We start from the raw sequence: 17,331 nt of genomic DNA on the forward strand, positions 1-17,331 counted from the left end.
TTGGGGATAGTCTGATAGAATTGAAGGGTATTTGAAGGGGTGTATGAAAGCTAGTGCAGTTGAGACTTCCTAAATAATTTGATTGCCACTCACTGGGCGCCCCGTCTGTGCTCTATGTGCTAGAATTCAGTTCGCCGAGCTTCAGGCAAGGGGTTGGAGGTTGAAACACACAAAGATTCACAAAGAGACAGAGAGATAGAGACACGGACCTCTAGTCACTACTGGTAAGAAGCCCTATATTCAATAGCTCCATGGAGGCTTATATACCCAACAGTCAAGTGGGTCAACAGGTGAAAACTGTATCCTCTGATCTTCAAGGCAAGGCACAGCTTTTAGTAACTATAATCAGAAGGCTCTAGCAGGGAAGAACAGCTGAAGGCCAGAACTCCACCTAAAGAATCTCCAAATAATCGAGAAGGTGGAGTTCCTATTTGCCATGATGGGTTCTTCACTTAAGCCAAAATGTACTCTCTCATACTAAGTTAACTTTAGTCATGTGTTTTATCACAGGAACAGAAAAGTGACTAATACAGTGTTTGAATATGATCAAGTATATTGTATGACATTAACATAGAATTAATAAAATGATGTTTAGAAATGAATCCTCTCATTCTGAAAAGTGTGACATTGTATGTACAAATGGCTTTAGGTAATGGTGCCATCTCAACAGTGTCCCAATAGCTCTTTTATTTTGTTGAATCATCTAATCAGAATATGTTACAATACATATATAAGATGGTGACAACATGATGGGACATCCAGTTATTTTGGTTTTTAGTAAATATTTTCTTCCAATAGGCAATTCATACTTTCATAGGCACAGATGGCTCATACACTGCAGTAGGCATTGCTTGCTTGATTTCTCTGTCTCTTCCTTCCTTCCTTCCTCCCTCTATCCCTCCCTCCCTCCTTTCCCTTCCCTTCCTTCCCTCCTTCTTCATATCTTTCTTTCCTTCTGTCTGTCTGCCTTTCAATCCTGATTGAAGTTGTTTTTGTGTATAGTAGATATCATCATGTATTAGTAAGTGCTTCCTTTACTTTTTTTTCTTTTTTTAAATTATATTTATTCTTATTTAATTATAATTTCCACCTGTCCCCGTTTCCCATTTCCCTCCCCCTCCTCCCAAATATTGCCCCTCCCCCCAATCCCCTTTCCCTATCCCCACTCCTCTTCTCCTCCCCCCACTCCATTCCCCCTTCCTCTCGATACTGAAGAGCAGTACAAATTCCCTGCCCTGCGGGAAGACCAAGGTCCTCCCACTTCTATCTAGGTCCAGGAAGGTGATCGTCCAAACAGGCTAAGCTCCCACATAGCCAGTTCATGTATTAGGATCGAAACCTAGTGCCATTGTCCTTGGCTTCTCATCAGCCTTCATTGTTCGCCATGTTCAGAGAGTCCAGTTTCAACCCATGCTTATTCAGTCCCAGTCCAGCTGGCCTTGGTGGGCTCCCAATAGATCAGTTCCACTGTCACAGTGGGTGGGTGCACCTCTCGTGGTCCTGACTTCCTTGCTCATGTTCTCCCTCCTACAGCTCCTCATTTGGACCTTAAGAGCTCAGTCTGTTGCTCCAAATTGAGTCTCTGTCTCTATCTCAATCCATCGCCAGATGAAGGTTCTAAGGTGATATGTAAGATATTCATCAGTATAGGATAGGATCATTTCAGGTTCCCTCTCCTCAGTTGCCCAAGGTACCAGCTGGGGACATCTCCCTGGACACCTGCAAGCCCCTCTAGAGTCAAGTCTGTTGCCAACCCTAAGATGGCTCCCTTAGTTAGGATATATACTTCGCTGCTCCCGTATCCATCCTTCCTATATCCTAACCATCCCAATCCCTCAAGCTCCTCCCATCCTCCCCTTCTCACGTTTCTCATCCCATTTCCCCTTAGCCCCAAGCCACCTCACCCGCTAGTTCCCACGTTTTGCCCAGCAATCTTGTCTACTTCCCCTTTCCAGGCGGATGACTATACGATTTTCTTTGGGTTCACTTTCTTATTTAGCTTCTCTAGGATCACAAATTCTATGCTCAATGTCCTTTATTTATGGCTAGAAACCAATTATGAGTGAGTACATCCCAAGTTCCTCTCTTTGGGTCTGGGATACCTCACTCAGGATAGTATTTTCTATTTCCATCCATTTGCATGCAAAATTCGAGAAGTCATTGTTTTTTACCGCTGAGTAGTACTCTAATATGTATATATTCCACACTTTCTTCATCCATTCCTCCATTGAAGGGCATCTAGGTTGTTTCCAGGTTCTGGCTATTACAAACAATGCTGCTATGAACATAGTTGAACAGATACTTTTGTCATATGATACGGCGTCTCTTGGGTATATTCCCAAGAGTGGTATTACTGGATCTTGGGGTAGGTTGATCCCAAATTTCCTGAGAAATCGCCACACTGATTTCCAAAGTGGTTGCTCAAGTTTGCATTCCCACCAGCAATGGATCAGTGTGCCCCTTCCTCCACAACCTCTCCAGCAAAGGCTATCATTGGTGTTTTTGATTTTAGCCATTCTGACAGGTGTAAGATGGTATCTCAAAGTTGTTTTAATTAGCATTTCCCTTATCGCTAAGGAGGTTGAGCATGACCTTAAGTGTCTTTTGGCCATTTGAATTTCTTTTGTTGAGGATTCTCTGTTCAGTTCAGTGCCCTATTTTTTAATTGGGTTAATTATCATTTTAAAGTCTAGTTTCTTGAGTTCTTTATATATTTTGGAGATCAGACCTTTGTCTGTTGCAGGGTTGGTGAAGATCTTCTCCCAGTCAGTGGGTTGCCTTTTTGTCTTAGTGACAGTGTCCTTTGCTTTACAGAAGCTACTCATTTTCAGGAGGTCCCATTTATTCAATGTTGTCATTAATGTCTGTGCTGCTGGGGATAAACGTAGGAAGTGATCTCCTGTACCCATATGTTGTAGAGTACTTCCCACTTTTTCTTCTATCAGGTTCAGTGTGTTCAGACTGATATTGAGGTCTTTAATCCATTTGGACTTGAGTTTTGTGCATGGCGATAGATATGGATCTATTTTCATTCTTCTACACGTTGACAACCAGTTCTGCCAGCACCATTTGTTGAAGATGCTCTCTTTTTTCCATTGAATACTTTTAGCTCCTTTATCAAAAATCAGGTGTTCATATGTTTGTGGGTTAAAATCAGGGTCTTCTACTCGGTTCCATTGATCGACTTCTCTGTTTTTATGCCAATACCAAGCTGTTTTCAATACTGAAGCTCTGTAATAGAGTTTGAAGTCATGGATGGTAATGCCTCCAGACGATCCTTTATTATATAAGATTGTTTTGGCTATCCTGGGTTTTTTGTTTTTCCATATAAAGTTGATTAATGTCCTCTCAAGATCTGTGAAGAATTTTGATGGGATTTTAATGGGGATTGCATTGAATCTATAAATTGCCCTTGGTAGAATTGCCATTTTTACTATGTTGATCCTCCCAATCCAAGAGCAAGGGAGATCCTTCCATTTTCTGGTATCCTCCTCAATTTCTTTCTTCAAAGACTTAAAGTTCTTGTCAAATAGATCCTTTACTTCCTTGGTTAGGGTTACCCCAAGATATTTTATGCTATTTGTGGCTATCATGAAGGGTGATGCTTCTCTGATTTCCCTCTCTGCTTCCTTATCCTTTGTGTATAGGAGGGCAACTGATTTTTTGGAATTGATCTTGTATCCAGCCACGCTACTAAAGGTGTTTATCAGCTGTAGGAGTTCTTTGCTGGAGTTTTTGGGGTCGCTTATGTACACTATCATATCGTCTGCAAATAATGCAATTTTAACTTCTTCCTTTCCAATTTGAATCCCTTTGATCCCCTTATGTTGTCTTATTGCTATCGCTAGAATTTCAAGCACTATATTAAAGAGGTATGGAGAGAGTGGACAGCCTTGTCGTGTTCCTGATTTTAGTGGAATAGCTTTGAGTTTCTCTCCATTTAATTTGATGTTAGCTGTTGGCTTGCTATAAATAGCTTTTATTATACTTAGGTATGACCCTTGTATCCCTAATCTCTCTAAGACCTTTATCATAAAGGGATGGTGAATTTTGTCAAATTCCTTTTCAGCATCTAATGAAATGATCATATGGTTTTTTTCTTTCAGTTTATTTATATGATGGATTACATTGATAGATTTTCGTATGTTGAACCAGCCCTGCATCTCTGGGATGAAGCCTACTTGATCATAATGGATAATTTTTCTAATGTGTTCTTGGATTTGGTTTGCCAGTATTTTAGTGAGTATCTTTGTGTCTATGTTCATGAGTGAGATTGGCCTGTAGTTCTCTTTCTTGGTTGTATCTTTGTGTGGTTTTGGTATCAGAGTAACTGCAGCTTCATAAAAGGAATTTGGCAATGACTTCTTTGTTTATATATTGTGAAATACATTAAGGAGTATAGGTATTAGGTCTTCTTGGAAGTTCTGGTAGAATTCTGCATTGAAGCCGTCTGGACCTGGGCTTTTTTTGGTAGGGAGGTTTTTGATAACAACTTCTAATTCTTCGCGACTAACAGGTCTATATAGGTTGTTCACCTGGTCCTGGTTTAACTTTGGTATATGGTACTTATCTAAAAAAGTGTCCATTTCTTTTACATTTTTCAATTTTGTGGCATACAGGTTTTTGTAGTAAGATGTAATGATTCTCTGAATTTCCTCTGTGTCTGTGGTTAGGTCTCCCTTTTCATTTCTGATCTTGTTAATTTGTCTATTCTCTCTCCGCTGTTTGATTAGTTTGGATAGGGGTTTATCAATCTTATTGATTTTCTCCAAGAACCAGCTTTTTGTTTCATTGATTCTTTGGATTGTTTTCTGTGTTTCTATTTTGTTGATTTCAGCCCTCAGTTTGATTATTTCCAGTCTTCTACTTCTCCTAGGTGAGTCTGCTTCTTTTTTTTCTAGAGCTTTCAGGTGGGCTATTAATTCTCCAATGTGTGCTTTCTCCGTTTTCTTTAAGTGGGCGCTTAATGCTATGAACTTTTCTCTTAGCACTGCTTTCATAGTGTCCCATAGGTTTGAGTATGTTGAGTCTTCGTTTTCATTGAATTCAAGAAAGACTTTAATTTCTTTCTTTATTTCTTCCTTGATCCAGGTGTGGTTCAGTAGTTGACTGTCCAGTTTCCATGAGTTTGTAGGCTTTCTGGAGATAGCATTGTTGTTGAATTCTAACTTTAATCCATGGTGATCTGATAAGACACAAGTGGTTGCTGATTTTTTTTGTAACTGTGTAAGTTTGCTTTGTTACTGAGTATGTGGTCTATTTTCGAGAAGGTTCCATGCGCTGCAGAGAAGAAGGTATATTCTTTCCTATTTGAGTAGAATGTTCTATAGATGTCTGTTAAGTCCATTTGATTCATTACCTTCATTAATTCTCTTATTTCTCTGTTAGGTTTCTGTCTGATTGACCTGTCCATTGGTGAGAGAGGAGTGTTGAAATCTCCTACTATTAGTGTGTGTGGTTTGATGACTGCCTTGAGTTTTAGTAATGTTTCTTTTACATAAGTGGGTGCTTTTATATTAGGGGCATAGATATTCAGGATTGAGACTTCATCCTTATGAATTGCTCCTGTTATGAGTAAAAAATGTTCCTCTCCATCTCTTCTGATTGATTTTAGTTTGAAGTCAACTTTCTTAGAAATTAGTATGGCCATACCTGCTTGTTTCTTAGGTCCGTTTGCTTGATAAACCTTTTCCCAGCCCTTTACTCTGAGTAGATGTCTGTCTTTGTAATTGAGGTGTGTTTCTTGTAAACCACAGAATGTTGGATCCTGTTTTCTTATCCAATCTCTTAGCCTGTGCCTCTTTATAGGTGAGTTGAGTCCATTGATATTAAGTGATATTAATGACCAGTGGTTCTTAACTCCGGTCATTTTTCCTTTCTTTCTTTCTTTCTTTCTTTCTTTCTTTCTTTCTTTCTTTCTTTTCATAGTAGGGTTTGTGTGTTTCCCTTCTTCAAGTTGTGCTGGTGAAGGGTCATTAGATGTCTGAGATATTGTGGGCATTGTTGGACACCTTGTGTTGTGATTTTCCTTCAATTACTTTCTGTAAGGCTGGATTTGTGGCTACATATTGTTTAAATTTGTTTTTATCCTGGAAAATTTTGTTTTCTCCATTTATAGTGAATGAAAGCTTGGCTGGGTATAGTAGTCTGGGCTTTCATCCATGGTCTCTTAATTTCTGCAGTACATCTATCAGGACCTTCTGGCTTTCATGGTTTCCATAGAGAAGTCAGGTGTAAGTCTGATAGGTTTACCTTTATAAGTAACTTGACCTTTTTCCTTTGCAGCTCTTAATATTCTTTATTCTGTATGTTTTGTGTTTTGATTATTATATGACGAGGAGTTTTTTTTTTTTTTTGATCCAGTCGATTCGGTGTTCTGTATGCTTCTTGGACCTTCAAAGGAATATCTTTCTTTAGGTTGGGAAAGTTTTCTTCTATAATTTTATTAAGTATATTTTCTGGACCATTGAGCTGTACTTCTTCTCCTTCTTCTATCCGTATTATTCTTAGGTTTGGTCTTTTTATTGTGTCCCAGATTTCCTGAATGTTTTGTGATGAGAATTTGTTGGTTTTGCTGTTTTCTTTTATCAGTGTGTTTATTTTCTCTATGGTATCTTCAGTGTCTGAGATTCTTTCTTCTATTTCTTGTAATCTGTTGGTAGTACTTGTCTCTGTAGTTCCTGTTCATTTATCCAGATTTTCCCTCTCCATCCTTCCCTCGGTTTTTGTTTTCTTTATTACTTCCACTTCATTCTTCAAGTCTTGAACCGTTTCCCTTACCTGTTTGATTACTTTTTCTTGTTTCTCTTGGTTTTCTTGGGTATCTTTGAGAGATTTATTCATTTCCTCTACCTTTTTGTTTGTAATCTCTAATTGAATATGGCAGTTTTTCACCTCCTATTTAAGGTCCTCTATTATTTTCATATAATTCACTTTTGGGTCAAATTCTTCTAATTCTTCAGGAATAGGGTGTACAATTCTTCTTATTTCGGGATTCCTGGATTCTGGTGATGTCACGTTGCCTTTCAGGCTGTTGGAGGAATTCTTGCATTGAAGCCTGCCCATCTTTTCCTTCAAATGGAGCCAGGAGAGGCCTGGTGTCTTGGTCCAGTCATTGCTGTGACTAACTCTCTGGGTGTATCTCCTCAGTGTAGGGGCAGGAACCGTTCACTCCCAGATGGACTCCTCAACACCAAAACATGAACGTCTGGTAGTCCAATGACCCGCGGACAAAAGAGCGAATGCAGGGGGTAGGTCGGGGTTGAATAGAACACAGGCGACCCTGAAGCACAGGCTGGAGGTGCCTATGCTCCCTTTCGGGGTTGTTGAGGCCTGCCTGGTAGGCAGGCACTCACTGCTCTGGGTGGGTAGTCTTAGTGTAGGTGCAGGAAGCTATTCCTCAGCAAAGGACCTTGCAGACAAGGCAGGCTTGGGGGTAGGGAGGCGCATGTGTAGGAAAGAAAGCCCTGCAGCAGGAGCTGGGGGAAGGGGGTTTGTGCTCTCTTCTGGGACAGTCCGCCCCAGGATAGCACACACTGACCCATCCAGATGGAACTTCTCAGCACCTACACAGGGACACCTGGTAGCCCAAAGAGCCAGGGACCAAGGGAAGAAGGAGGCAGGCAGGGCAGGTCCAGGAGAGCACAGCAGACCATGCAGCCCCAGCAGCAGGTGCCCGGGCTCCCTGGCGGGGACCTTGAGGCCTGCCTGCTAGTCAGGCACTCACTGCTCTGGGTGGGTAACCTTAGTGTAGGAGTAGGAAGCTGATCCTCAGCAAAGGACCTTGCAGACAAGGCAGGCTTGGGGGGAGGGGGGGGCATGTGTGTAGGAAAGAAAGCCCTGCTGCAGGAGCTAGGGGAAGGGGGTTTGTGCTCTCTTCCGGGACAGTCCGCCCCAGAATAGCACACACTGACGCGTCCAGATGGAACTTCTCAGCACCTACACAGGGACACCTGGTAGCCCAAAGAGCCAGGGACCAAGGGAAGAAGGAAGCAGGCAGGGCAGGTCCAGGAGAGCACAGCAGACCCTGCAGCCCCAGCAGCAGGGGCCCGCACTCCCTGGTGAGGACCTTGAGGCCTGCCTGCTATTCAGGCACTCACTGCTCTGTGCTTCTTTTACTTAAAGATTTTATACTAAGTTTTTCTACAGAGTGTCTGATTTATTGGCATAGATATTCATTGCCATATAATATATATTCATTACTAATTAGTGAAACTAAGTTCATTATAATTTAGAGGATTTACCTCAAATGTGTATATCAGTCTTTTCCTTTTTAAATTATTATTTCATGCTTTACATACATCCCAATTAACTTTCTTCTCTCCCTCTCTCTCTCCCTCTCTGTCTCTATCTCTGTCTCTCTGTCTCTCTTTCTCTTTCTTTTCTCTTCCCTCTCTTCTCTGTGTCCTCCAAAATAAAATGAGGAACAAACAAACACCACAAAACTAATTTTGTGTTGAAGGAGTGCTCACATGTGTAGTACACTGATATGTTTAACATTAACATTAAATCTAGTAAATATTGTAACTTCAAATTAAGATTTCAGTCATATATTAATTGTTATTTGTAGTTAACTATACTTTTCTTTTTTAAATTAGTGATAGTTTAAATGGTAAAGAGCCAAAGAATTATTTCTAGTCAAAATTTAAAATATAGGGGAAAAAGCATATGAACATTTAAATTCAGCCATGTCTTTTATTATTTCTGAAGATTTTCTTACTGTCAATTTATTGATAAAGCATTGGAATCAATAATCAAATTCTAATAAAAATATAAATGTTGCTTATTCAATATCTCTGTCCTTAAAAGATTGTTTTTCCCATCGATTAGAATTATGGTGTCATTCTGCCACCTAGTGGAATTTTCTTGCAAACAAGAACAAAATTTCATAGCCGTTGTTCTGAAGAGGTTTGCAATATAATTAGAGCATTTGAAAAAAAATTACAACAGTTAGAGAGTAATAGTACATGCTGTGGAAATATTTATGTTGTCATTGATTTCTAAGTATATAATTTTATAAAATATAAGTGTAAACACAAAAAGCATGAGACTTAAAAATACATTTAAATGTACATAAGTAGGTAATACATACAGCTATCTCTTAGTCCTAGGCTGCATTTATCCATATCATATATAAAGCCTTTTAGCACCATCTGTCAATCTAAAGTTATATATTTTTGCTAATTTTAACCCTCTTTTTAAAACATAAGGCGAAATGAGGACTATCATCTTTTGTGACTTAGACTCTACAGATCAAATACCTTTTATCTAAGTATAACACATTAGGAGGAGCCTCTGACAGTCATCTCTTCTTCCTTTAAATCATATAATATTTCCAATTAACTGCCTTAACACTAAACTCTTTATGAGGTCAAATCTTGAGATTAAAATATGTAGTAATTTAGCACACAGTTTTAAGAGTTTACAATAGTTGGAGCAATTGTATAAACCTGTGTGGAGATAGAGAGATGGATAAACTATTGAAGGCTAAACTCACAAAATTACAAACCTGTGAAAGATCAGCTTCATGAAAGGATATTTTGCATTTCTCTTAACAGGAATTTAAAATCATCACACACATATGAATATGTTTATATTTTAGTCATAACTAGGGACCCACATAAGTTAGTTTCTTCATAACTGTGTTTTATTACCTTTAAAGAACTTTAACTTAAAATATCCTAGATATACATTTATCACATGAACACTTGGGAGTGTACAATTTGGTGTTTCCAAATGTATTCACAGTGTTTTGCTGCTGTATCCACAGTCTCCGGAATATTTCACCATCCCAAACTAGAGTTGTGGACATACTGGATGATTCTTCCCCAGCTTCTGTGCCTGGTAAGCTGTATGGATGTTTGTTGTATCCAGGAAGTTCATAAGTGGCACACATGGTTGTATTTGTGCACTTTGTGTTCTCTGTGCTGATTTCCTCTATTCTAATGTCTGCTTAGATAATCCATGTTGAAGGATGCATATCTGTTGATGACTACCTGCTTTGGTTCTGTCATCTCCCTATGGTGAGTAAAAATCACCTGAAAATGAATATGTGAGTCTGGTATTAATTAATCTGGTACTTACTTGAGTTAGAATTTCTGGATTATGTGAAATTTGCACATTAATTGCTTGATGACGCACCATGCATGTTTCCATAAACATATCACAGGTTTACATATTCTCCAATACTACTAAAAGGACACTATGATCTCCATATATTTTATGCACTTCCCATGCTTTCCCTACCTACTTACATCTTCTTTTTTACTTCTCTTACTTTCTTCAGCTTTGGCTATCCTGCAACTCACTTTGTAGAACAGGCTGCCCTTGAACTCAGAGAGATCTAGCTGGCTCTGTCTCCCAAGGTGGCTAGTAATGGTGCGCACCACCACACCTGACTGAAAACAGCGATAACAGCTCACACCATTAATCCAGCATTCTGGTGGCCAAAACAGGAAGATCTCTGAATTCAAGGCCATCCTTGTCTACAGAAGAAGTTCTTGTAGCCAGGTATATACAGTGAAACCCTGTATCTAAACTACAAAGCAAAATGAAACAAATATACATACAAACAAAAAGAAATAAAGAAATACACTTCTTACTCAAAATCAGCAAGTGAGTTGTTCCTGCTGGGTTTTGTTTCCCCTAGCAATTAGCAATGGTGACCTGCTTTAGTCCTGATTATTTGGCATTTGTATATCTTCTCTGGATATACGACTACTGTGGTTCTGTGCAAAATGTAGTGTTGAGGTGGTTTCCATTTTATTATTATTTTTTATAGCTTCCTAAAGAGAGCACTAATCTTGTAAAAAATTATAAATGAATAAATTATATTTTTCTTTATTTTAGAACAAAAGGAATGTGTGACCCTAATTTTCTCAAGCTGTAAATCTATGTGTGAATCTATACTATGTTGTATTTAAAAAAAGTTTTATATTCTTATTTTAAGCAAATGAATATCTTTTCTACATATATCGAGTGTCCAAGAAAGCCAGAAGAGGACTTTGAATCTTCTGGGCCAAGAACAGACTGACTTTTTAAAAATTCTTTTAGTTTTGAGATTATAATTACCTTATTTCTTTCTTCCATTTCCTTCCCTTGTCCCATATATCATTCCTTGTTCTCTTTCAAATGAATGACTCTTTTTACATTAATGGCTGTTACATGCAACTATATTCACATATACATACTTATGCATTCCTGAATAATGTTACTTATATGAATGTTTTGGGGGTGACCATTTGATAATAAATAATCATATGTTATTTCTTGAGGAACACTGTTTTCCTCACTCTCAGAACTTCTTAGCTTATAGTTCTTTGGAAAGGTTGAGGACTCTTGATCTTTCCCATGTCCCTTTTGCCATGACTATAGTTTTGTTAGGCTTATGTTTAGGCAGTTTTGACAGTAAGACTGTCTGGGTGTACATTACTACGAGACACAACCTCACAACAAATTTAACAGTACTATGACTGCTGTTCTTTTGGAGACAAGGCCACGCATGCACAGAAAATACAGCCTCTAAGTGGACTACGAATCCCAGCGGTACAATGGAAAGCCACGCATGAGCAGGACATTTTCTCCCAGACACACCTGAACTCCCCCTTAAAAACGGGGGAACACCTTAACCCGCCCTCTTTTTCCCCTCTTTCCTTTCGTCTCTTCACCCCCGTCCCTTACCTGTTGTCCCCATTAAAGTTCGCCCACGTGGGACCTTGCGTGTCTCGTCTCTCCTTCCCGAACCCCGCATAAATAATAACAACAATGACTTTAATCATTTATTGACTCCTCTTTTTTATAGGAATATCATTTATTGAATACTCTTCACCAAATTGCTGAGCACTTTCAATAAAACATTATATTTAATATTTGAATAACAAATGGTTTGTCCATGTTTCCTTATTACAAAACCAAAAAACAAACAAAAAACAAAAAACAAAACAAACAAACAACAACAAAAACAACCTTCAACAGAACTCAGCACCACTCATGGTCAACATATTAGAGACCAGGCCCCTGTGATGAACTGTGGAGTCAAGAAACCCTACCTTCTCATGTTCTGGTTGTCAGTTATTTATGTTTGCATTAATAAAACAAGGAAATATACTATTACTTAATAAATATGCCTTGCTTGGGTATTGAACCTTTTTTTTTTCAACTGGTGGTTTTCATCTGGGACGATTTTACCTCCTAGGACACTTGACTGTGCCTACATAATATTTGGTAGTTGCTAATGAGAGAATACTAAATACTAATTACATCTAGTGGGTAGAGGCCTGCAAGGCTGCTAGAGCCCTACTGTAAACAGGATGGGCTCCTATGACAAATTATCTGGCACTGGCTGCCTGCAGTGCCCTGTGGAGACATCCTGCTCTAGAAAGGAGAGTGGGAAAAACAAAACAGCTCCTTGATGAAAATACCAAGGCCCATTGGTCACGCATAAACATGAGAGAAAAAACAGTTAATAGCTGTTGAAACGTAAGCCCCTGATGTAGGAAAACAACAACAACAACAACAAAAACAACTCTATGTTCCCTTTGACCTCACCTTATTTTTCTAACATTGTCCATACATCCCCTAACTCTGTGTTCTCATACTTCAAAAGCAATAGAGTCAAGGAGAGAGTTTCAAAAACATGATCTCCAAAAGCCAGCTTCTGAGCTACATTCATTAGGTCTGAGGGTCCAGGTGATGCTTTCACAGGCCCACACCTACTCAAGCGGTGATACAGATCACCTGTCCTTCTGGAGGCTTTTCTGTCTCTGCCTCAAGGCACAACTCCATAAGCCTCCTCCCCCGCCCCCCATTAACGTGGCATCCTTGCTGTATGCTTGGGAGAAAGCAGCTGTAGATTCACTATGTAGCCAGCACATTAACAAGACTGAGAACCACTTTTTGAAACTTTTAACTCTCCATGAGGAGAATTGAAATATAACATCACATTTCTCTGGGGAAAAAAGATTATCTTCTATTAATTTTTCCAAAATCCTCTTAACACATTTTTCCCATTTTTTTTAAAAAATAGCTTAGAAGATACAAACTTATTTTAAAAAAGAGAAAAAAGAAAAAGACAAAGCCTGCAAATCATACTCCTGAAACAGTCATTGTATAGCATATAAAATTCTACAGTGTGTGAGAATGTGTTTGAATGTGTGAATGTGTGTTGTGCATGTGTGTGCGTTTGTACACATGTGCACGTGTGTGCATATATGTGTGTGCGACATGTGTGTGTGGTAACCATTTCCTTTTCTGCCATGAGACCCTCTCCCTGTACCCTCTGCAGCCCTTCCTCCTTTTCTCTGAGTACATACTTGTTGCTCATGTATTTAACTTCCTCTTTCCTTCCAAGCCCCTAAAGACCTAGATCAACTATCTTCTTTTATTAAAATTAAGTCTGGGTAAATTTGTATAAACTTTTCTCTCTTGCCACACACACAGAGAATTAAATTCACTTTTTATTGGGATCTAAATTGTCTTCTTTCAGCTACCCCAAAATTTGTTCTTTAGTGTATTGACCCCTCTTTGCAATATTCCCTGAACTTTAGTTGTAGGAGTTTTTTCTTAGATATGTGCACTAAGACTGGACTCCAGAACTCTGCATATTGATTAGTTGTGATCTTCTGTAATGGTCTCTGACTGTGGAAAAGAGTCCTCTTGATGAAGGGTAAAGACTACATTTATCTGTTTGTATAAGTACAAATATTTAGAAAGTAGTTAAAGATTATGCTGATTTAGTGAAGTGGTAGTGGTAGGTTCTGATCCAAGATGTATGACTCTACTAAATTGAATACTTATCTATGTTACTGACTTGGAATGGCTTCCCTCTTGATGCTTGGATCTTGAGTATAATCAGAGAGGTGTTGGTTACCACAATCTATGTATGCTATTAAAGTACCCTTAGGGGAATCATGCTATGCTGGTATTGTTGTAGTTCAAGGAGTCATTGCTAGATAGAACTGTTGGTTTCTCCCCTCCTTTGGAAACTTGACTGATGGCTTCTGATAACATAAAAGCTAGTTCTCCGTTTATGTATTAATTTATAGGTGTTTTATAGCTACTTGTAGGTATTTAAGTTTAAAGAATACTGCCATCTCATAAAATGTTTAATAAGATATTTGAATCATTAAAATTATCTATGAAAATGTTGCTAATATTAGATAAAATTACAAGCAAAATATCACACATGGCTTTGGTTTATCTAATTGTTTGATTTGTGCCTCCAGGGAAATTCTTCACTCACATTCTCTAGGGTTCACATCCCCAAAGTCTTTGTGGCATATATGTTGGCTACAGTTTGGTGCTGTTTTTCTGCTTTTTCTCTTTCTGTTTCTCTCAGTTTTCACTGAGACATTTTTGTAAAAGTTATGTAATAGAAGTCATTTTTTCTAAAATATTTCTTGACAGTAGAATAAAACTTTCAGTTTTCATGTTTTTTATTATGTTTTATACAATTAATTAATTAAAAAATAAATTGAATTCTTAGCAGAGGCAGTTCTGGAGCCTATTAATTTTTGTTAAGAGTCTTAAGTAAATAAATACATCAAACTTTTCTGTGTTGTGGTGAGTTTACTCAACTCTCACTTTATTTTATTTTAAAAGGAAAATGATGTAAGGTCCTAGTCTTCTGAGGCTTTAAAATTTATGCGTAAATCTACCTTCTATGATCACCACATAGTCCTGCTAACTAGATGAATTTATCATGTTATTTCCCATTCTATGGTTCTTGTATTACCAATATTTCCAAAGCATTTTATTTGTTTATATATTTATATGTATTTTCTTTATATATACAAACATTTTAACTGTAATCAATTATAAGACATTCATGATATACTTATTTGTAATTATATATGTATATATGTGTATACATATATCACTTCATATTAATTCTCAAAAGAAAAATTGAGGATACAAATTATATTTGATAATTCTGTAGTTTCTAAAGTATTCAATATGAAGCCGGGTGGTGGCGGCGCATGCCTTTATTCCCAGCACTCGGGAGGCAGAGGCAGGCGAATCTCTGTGAGTTTGAGGCCAGCCTGGTCTAGAAGAGCTAGTTCCAGGACAGGAACCAAAAAAAGCTACAGAGAAACCCTGTCTTGAATATAAAAAAAATAAATAAAATATTCAATATGATATTCAGTACTTAGAGGAAATGTAATGAGAAGCCTAAAATGGATCTCAGAGAAAGAAAGGAAGGAATTTTCACTTTACAGCCACATATACAATATGTACAGCACACAGAGCCTTCAAACAACTGAATATAGATGGCACCAAGTGATTTAAGATAAGCACCAAATATGAGAAATGGACTGAAAAGTTACACATGTTGAAAAGACGATTCAGAAGTTGTTGGAAGCACATTTGTTACTGGTGGAAAAGATTACTCCTTCAACTCTTAAGTTGCTCACATTTTGTTATATTGGAATCAGAGAAAGAATAGAGATTTGTGTAAGGTTTAAAAGATCTAGTTATAGAATTTGGACTCAATAAAGTTTGTGTGAAATTTGTAAAGGTATTCATGATATAATAAGTGTTGTGTATTGAATTAATGAAATCCAAAGTAGTATTTGAAGAAAAACTACCTGTATATGTCAATGATAGTTTTTATATGGAGGGCACAAGTCTAATATTATTTTAAACAATAAAACCACAATATAATGAATACTATAAGGCTTTAATTTTGGCACACAGACATGTCATTCTTATCTTATTGCAACAGTGTTAGTTTGATGCTGAGTAGAGTTAGGGTCAGTAAATGCTTATAATGCAGTTCTAAGAAAAATGTAATTAAAATCATAGAAAGAAGCAGTTAAGACATTTTGGAAGAGCATAGCACATATAGGAGTAACTCCTTTTCATTTTTGTGTAGCTGTAGTTATTTTGAATAATTAGGAAATTAAAATATCCAAGGTTTTACTGTAGATGCTGTTTTTATAACTAAAATATGTCGTGATACACCATGAGTTTACAGTGTGTCTGCTGCAATATGCAATAACACTTTCTACAATTTTATGATGAAATTTTATGCTATGTTTGAGTGATCCATCTTTGATCATGTGAATTGTATTTCATTATGGAGTAAGCAACATTATACTGCAAAGGATGAAAGCATATATTTTAATATGTCAACTTGTATTTTGAATTAAAAAATTTAACCACTGAAATAAAATTATTTGTAGTTCTTTACAAATATTTTTCACCCTGTCTTATTAATTGCGTCTGTTTTTCAATTTTTCTGTTTTATCTCAGGGACCAAGAAAACCAGGTTACTTCAGTGACCTTCATCCTTTTGGGCTTTTCAGAATACCCGGACCTCCAGGTGCCCCTGTTCCTCCTCTTCCTGACCATATACTCAGTCACTGTACTGGGAAACCTGGGCATGATTGCCATCATCAGGGTCAACACAAAGCTTCGCAATACCCCCATGTACTTTTTCCTTGCTCACATGTCCTTCGTGGACTTCTCTTACTTCACTGTTGTGATACCCAAACTGTTAGAGAACTTGATTTTAGAGGACAGAACCATCTCCTTCGCAGGCTGCATCATGCAGTTCTTCTTTGCATGTACATTTGTGGTGACAGAAACCTACATGTTGGCAGTAATGGCCTACGACCGGTTTGTTGCAGTGCGTAATCCTCTTCGCTACACAGTTGCCATGTCCCCCAAACCGTGTTCCTTTTTAGTAGGCGCATCATACTCTTGGGGTCTAATATGTTCCACAACACTTACTTACTTTTTGCTGAGATTATCCTTTCAAGGAGTTAATATTTTAAATAACTTTGTGTGTGAGCATGCTGCTATTGTGGCTGTTTCCCATTCTGACCCTTACATTAGCCAGGAGATTATTTCTGTCTCTGCTACATTTAATGAAATAAGCAGCCTGGTCATCATTCTCACGTCCTATATTTTTATCTTCATCACTGTTATGAAGATGCCTTCCACTGGGGGCCGGAGAAAAGCCTTCTCTACGTGTGCCTCTCACCTGACTGCCATAATTATTTTCCATGGAACAATTCTTTTTCTCTACTGTGTACCAAACACAAAGAGCTCATGGCTCATGGTCAAAGTGGCCTCAGTGTTCTATACTGTCTTCATCCCCATATTAAATCCCCTGATCTATAGTCTCAGAAATAAAGACGTCAAAGAGACCGTCAGGAAGTTGATCAGTAAAAATATATAATGCCATATTAATTCATTTTAAAGAAATATTGTACAAAATTTCTCACACTTTCAATAATGATAAGAAAAATTAAAACTAAAAAAATAAAGAAGACAGTGAATTTAACTCCAAGTTACCTGGTTAACCATTTTTTTTTGCTTGAGGTTGAG

The 17,331-nt window shown here is 37.8% G+C and overlaps 1 protein-coding gene across 1 annotated transcript; it reads left to right on the top strand.

Annotated features, from left to right (window-relative positions):
* The first annotated feature begins 7,218 nt into the window (after positions 1-7,218).
* Positions 7,219-17,182, top strand: LOC130862741 (olfactory receptor 5D13-like). The gene is made up of 3 exons (XM_057752541.1): positions 7,219-7,250; positions 9,770-9,843; positions 16,182-17,182. Exons 1-3 carry the CDS (start codon positions 7,219-7,221, stop codon positions 17,180-17,182), a joined length of 1,107 nt encoding a protein of 368 aa, XP_057608524.1.
* Positions 17,183-17,331: the final 149 nt, after the last annotated feature.

This window comes from Chionomys nivalis, chromosome 2, assembly GCF_950005125.1.
Source record: "Chionomys nivalis chromosome 2, mChiNiv1.1, whole genome shotgun sequence".
In the NCBI taxonomy this organism is placed as follows: domain Eukaryota; kingdom Metazoa; phylum Chordata; class Mammalia; order Rodentia; family Cricetidae; genus Chionomys; species Chionomys nivalis.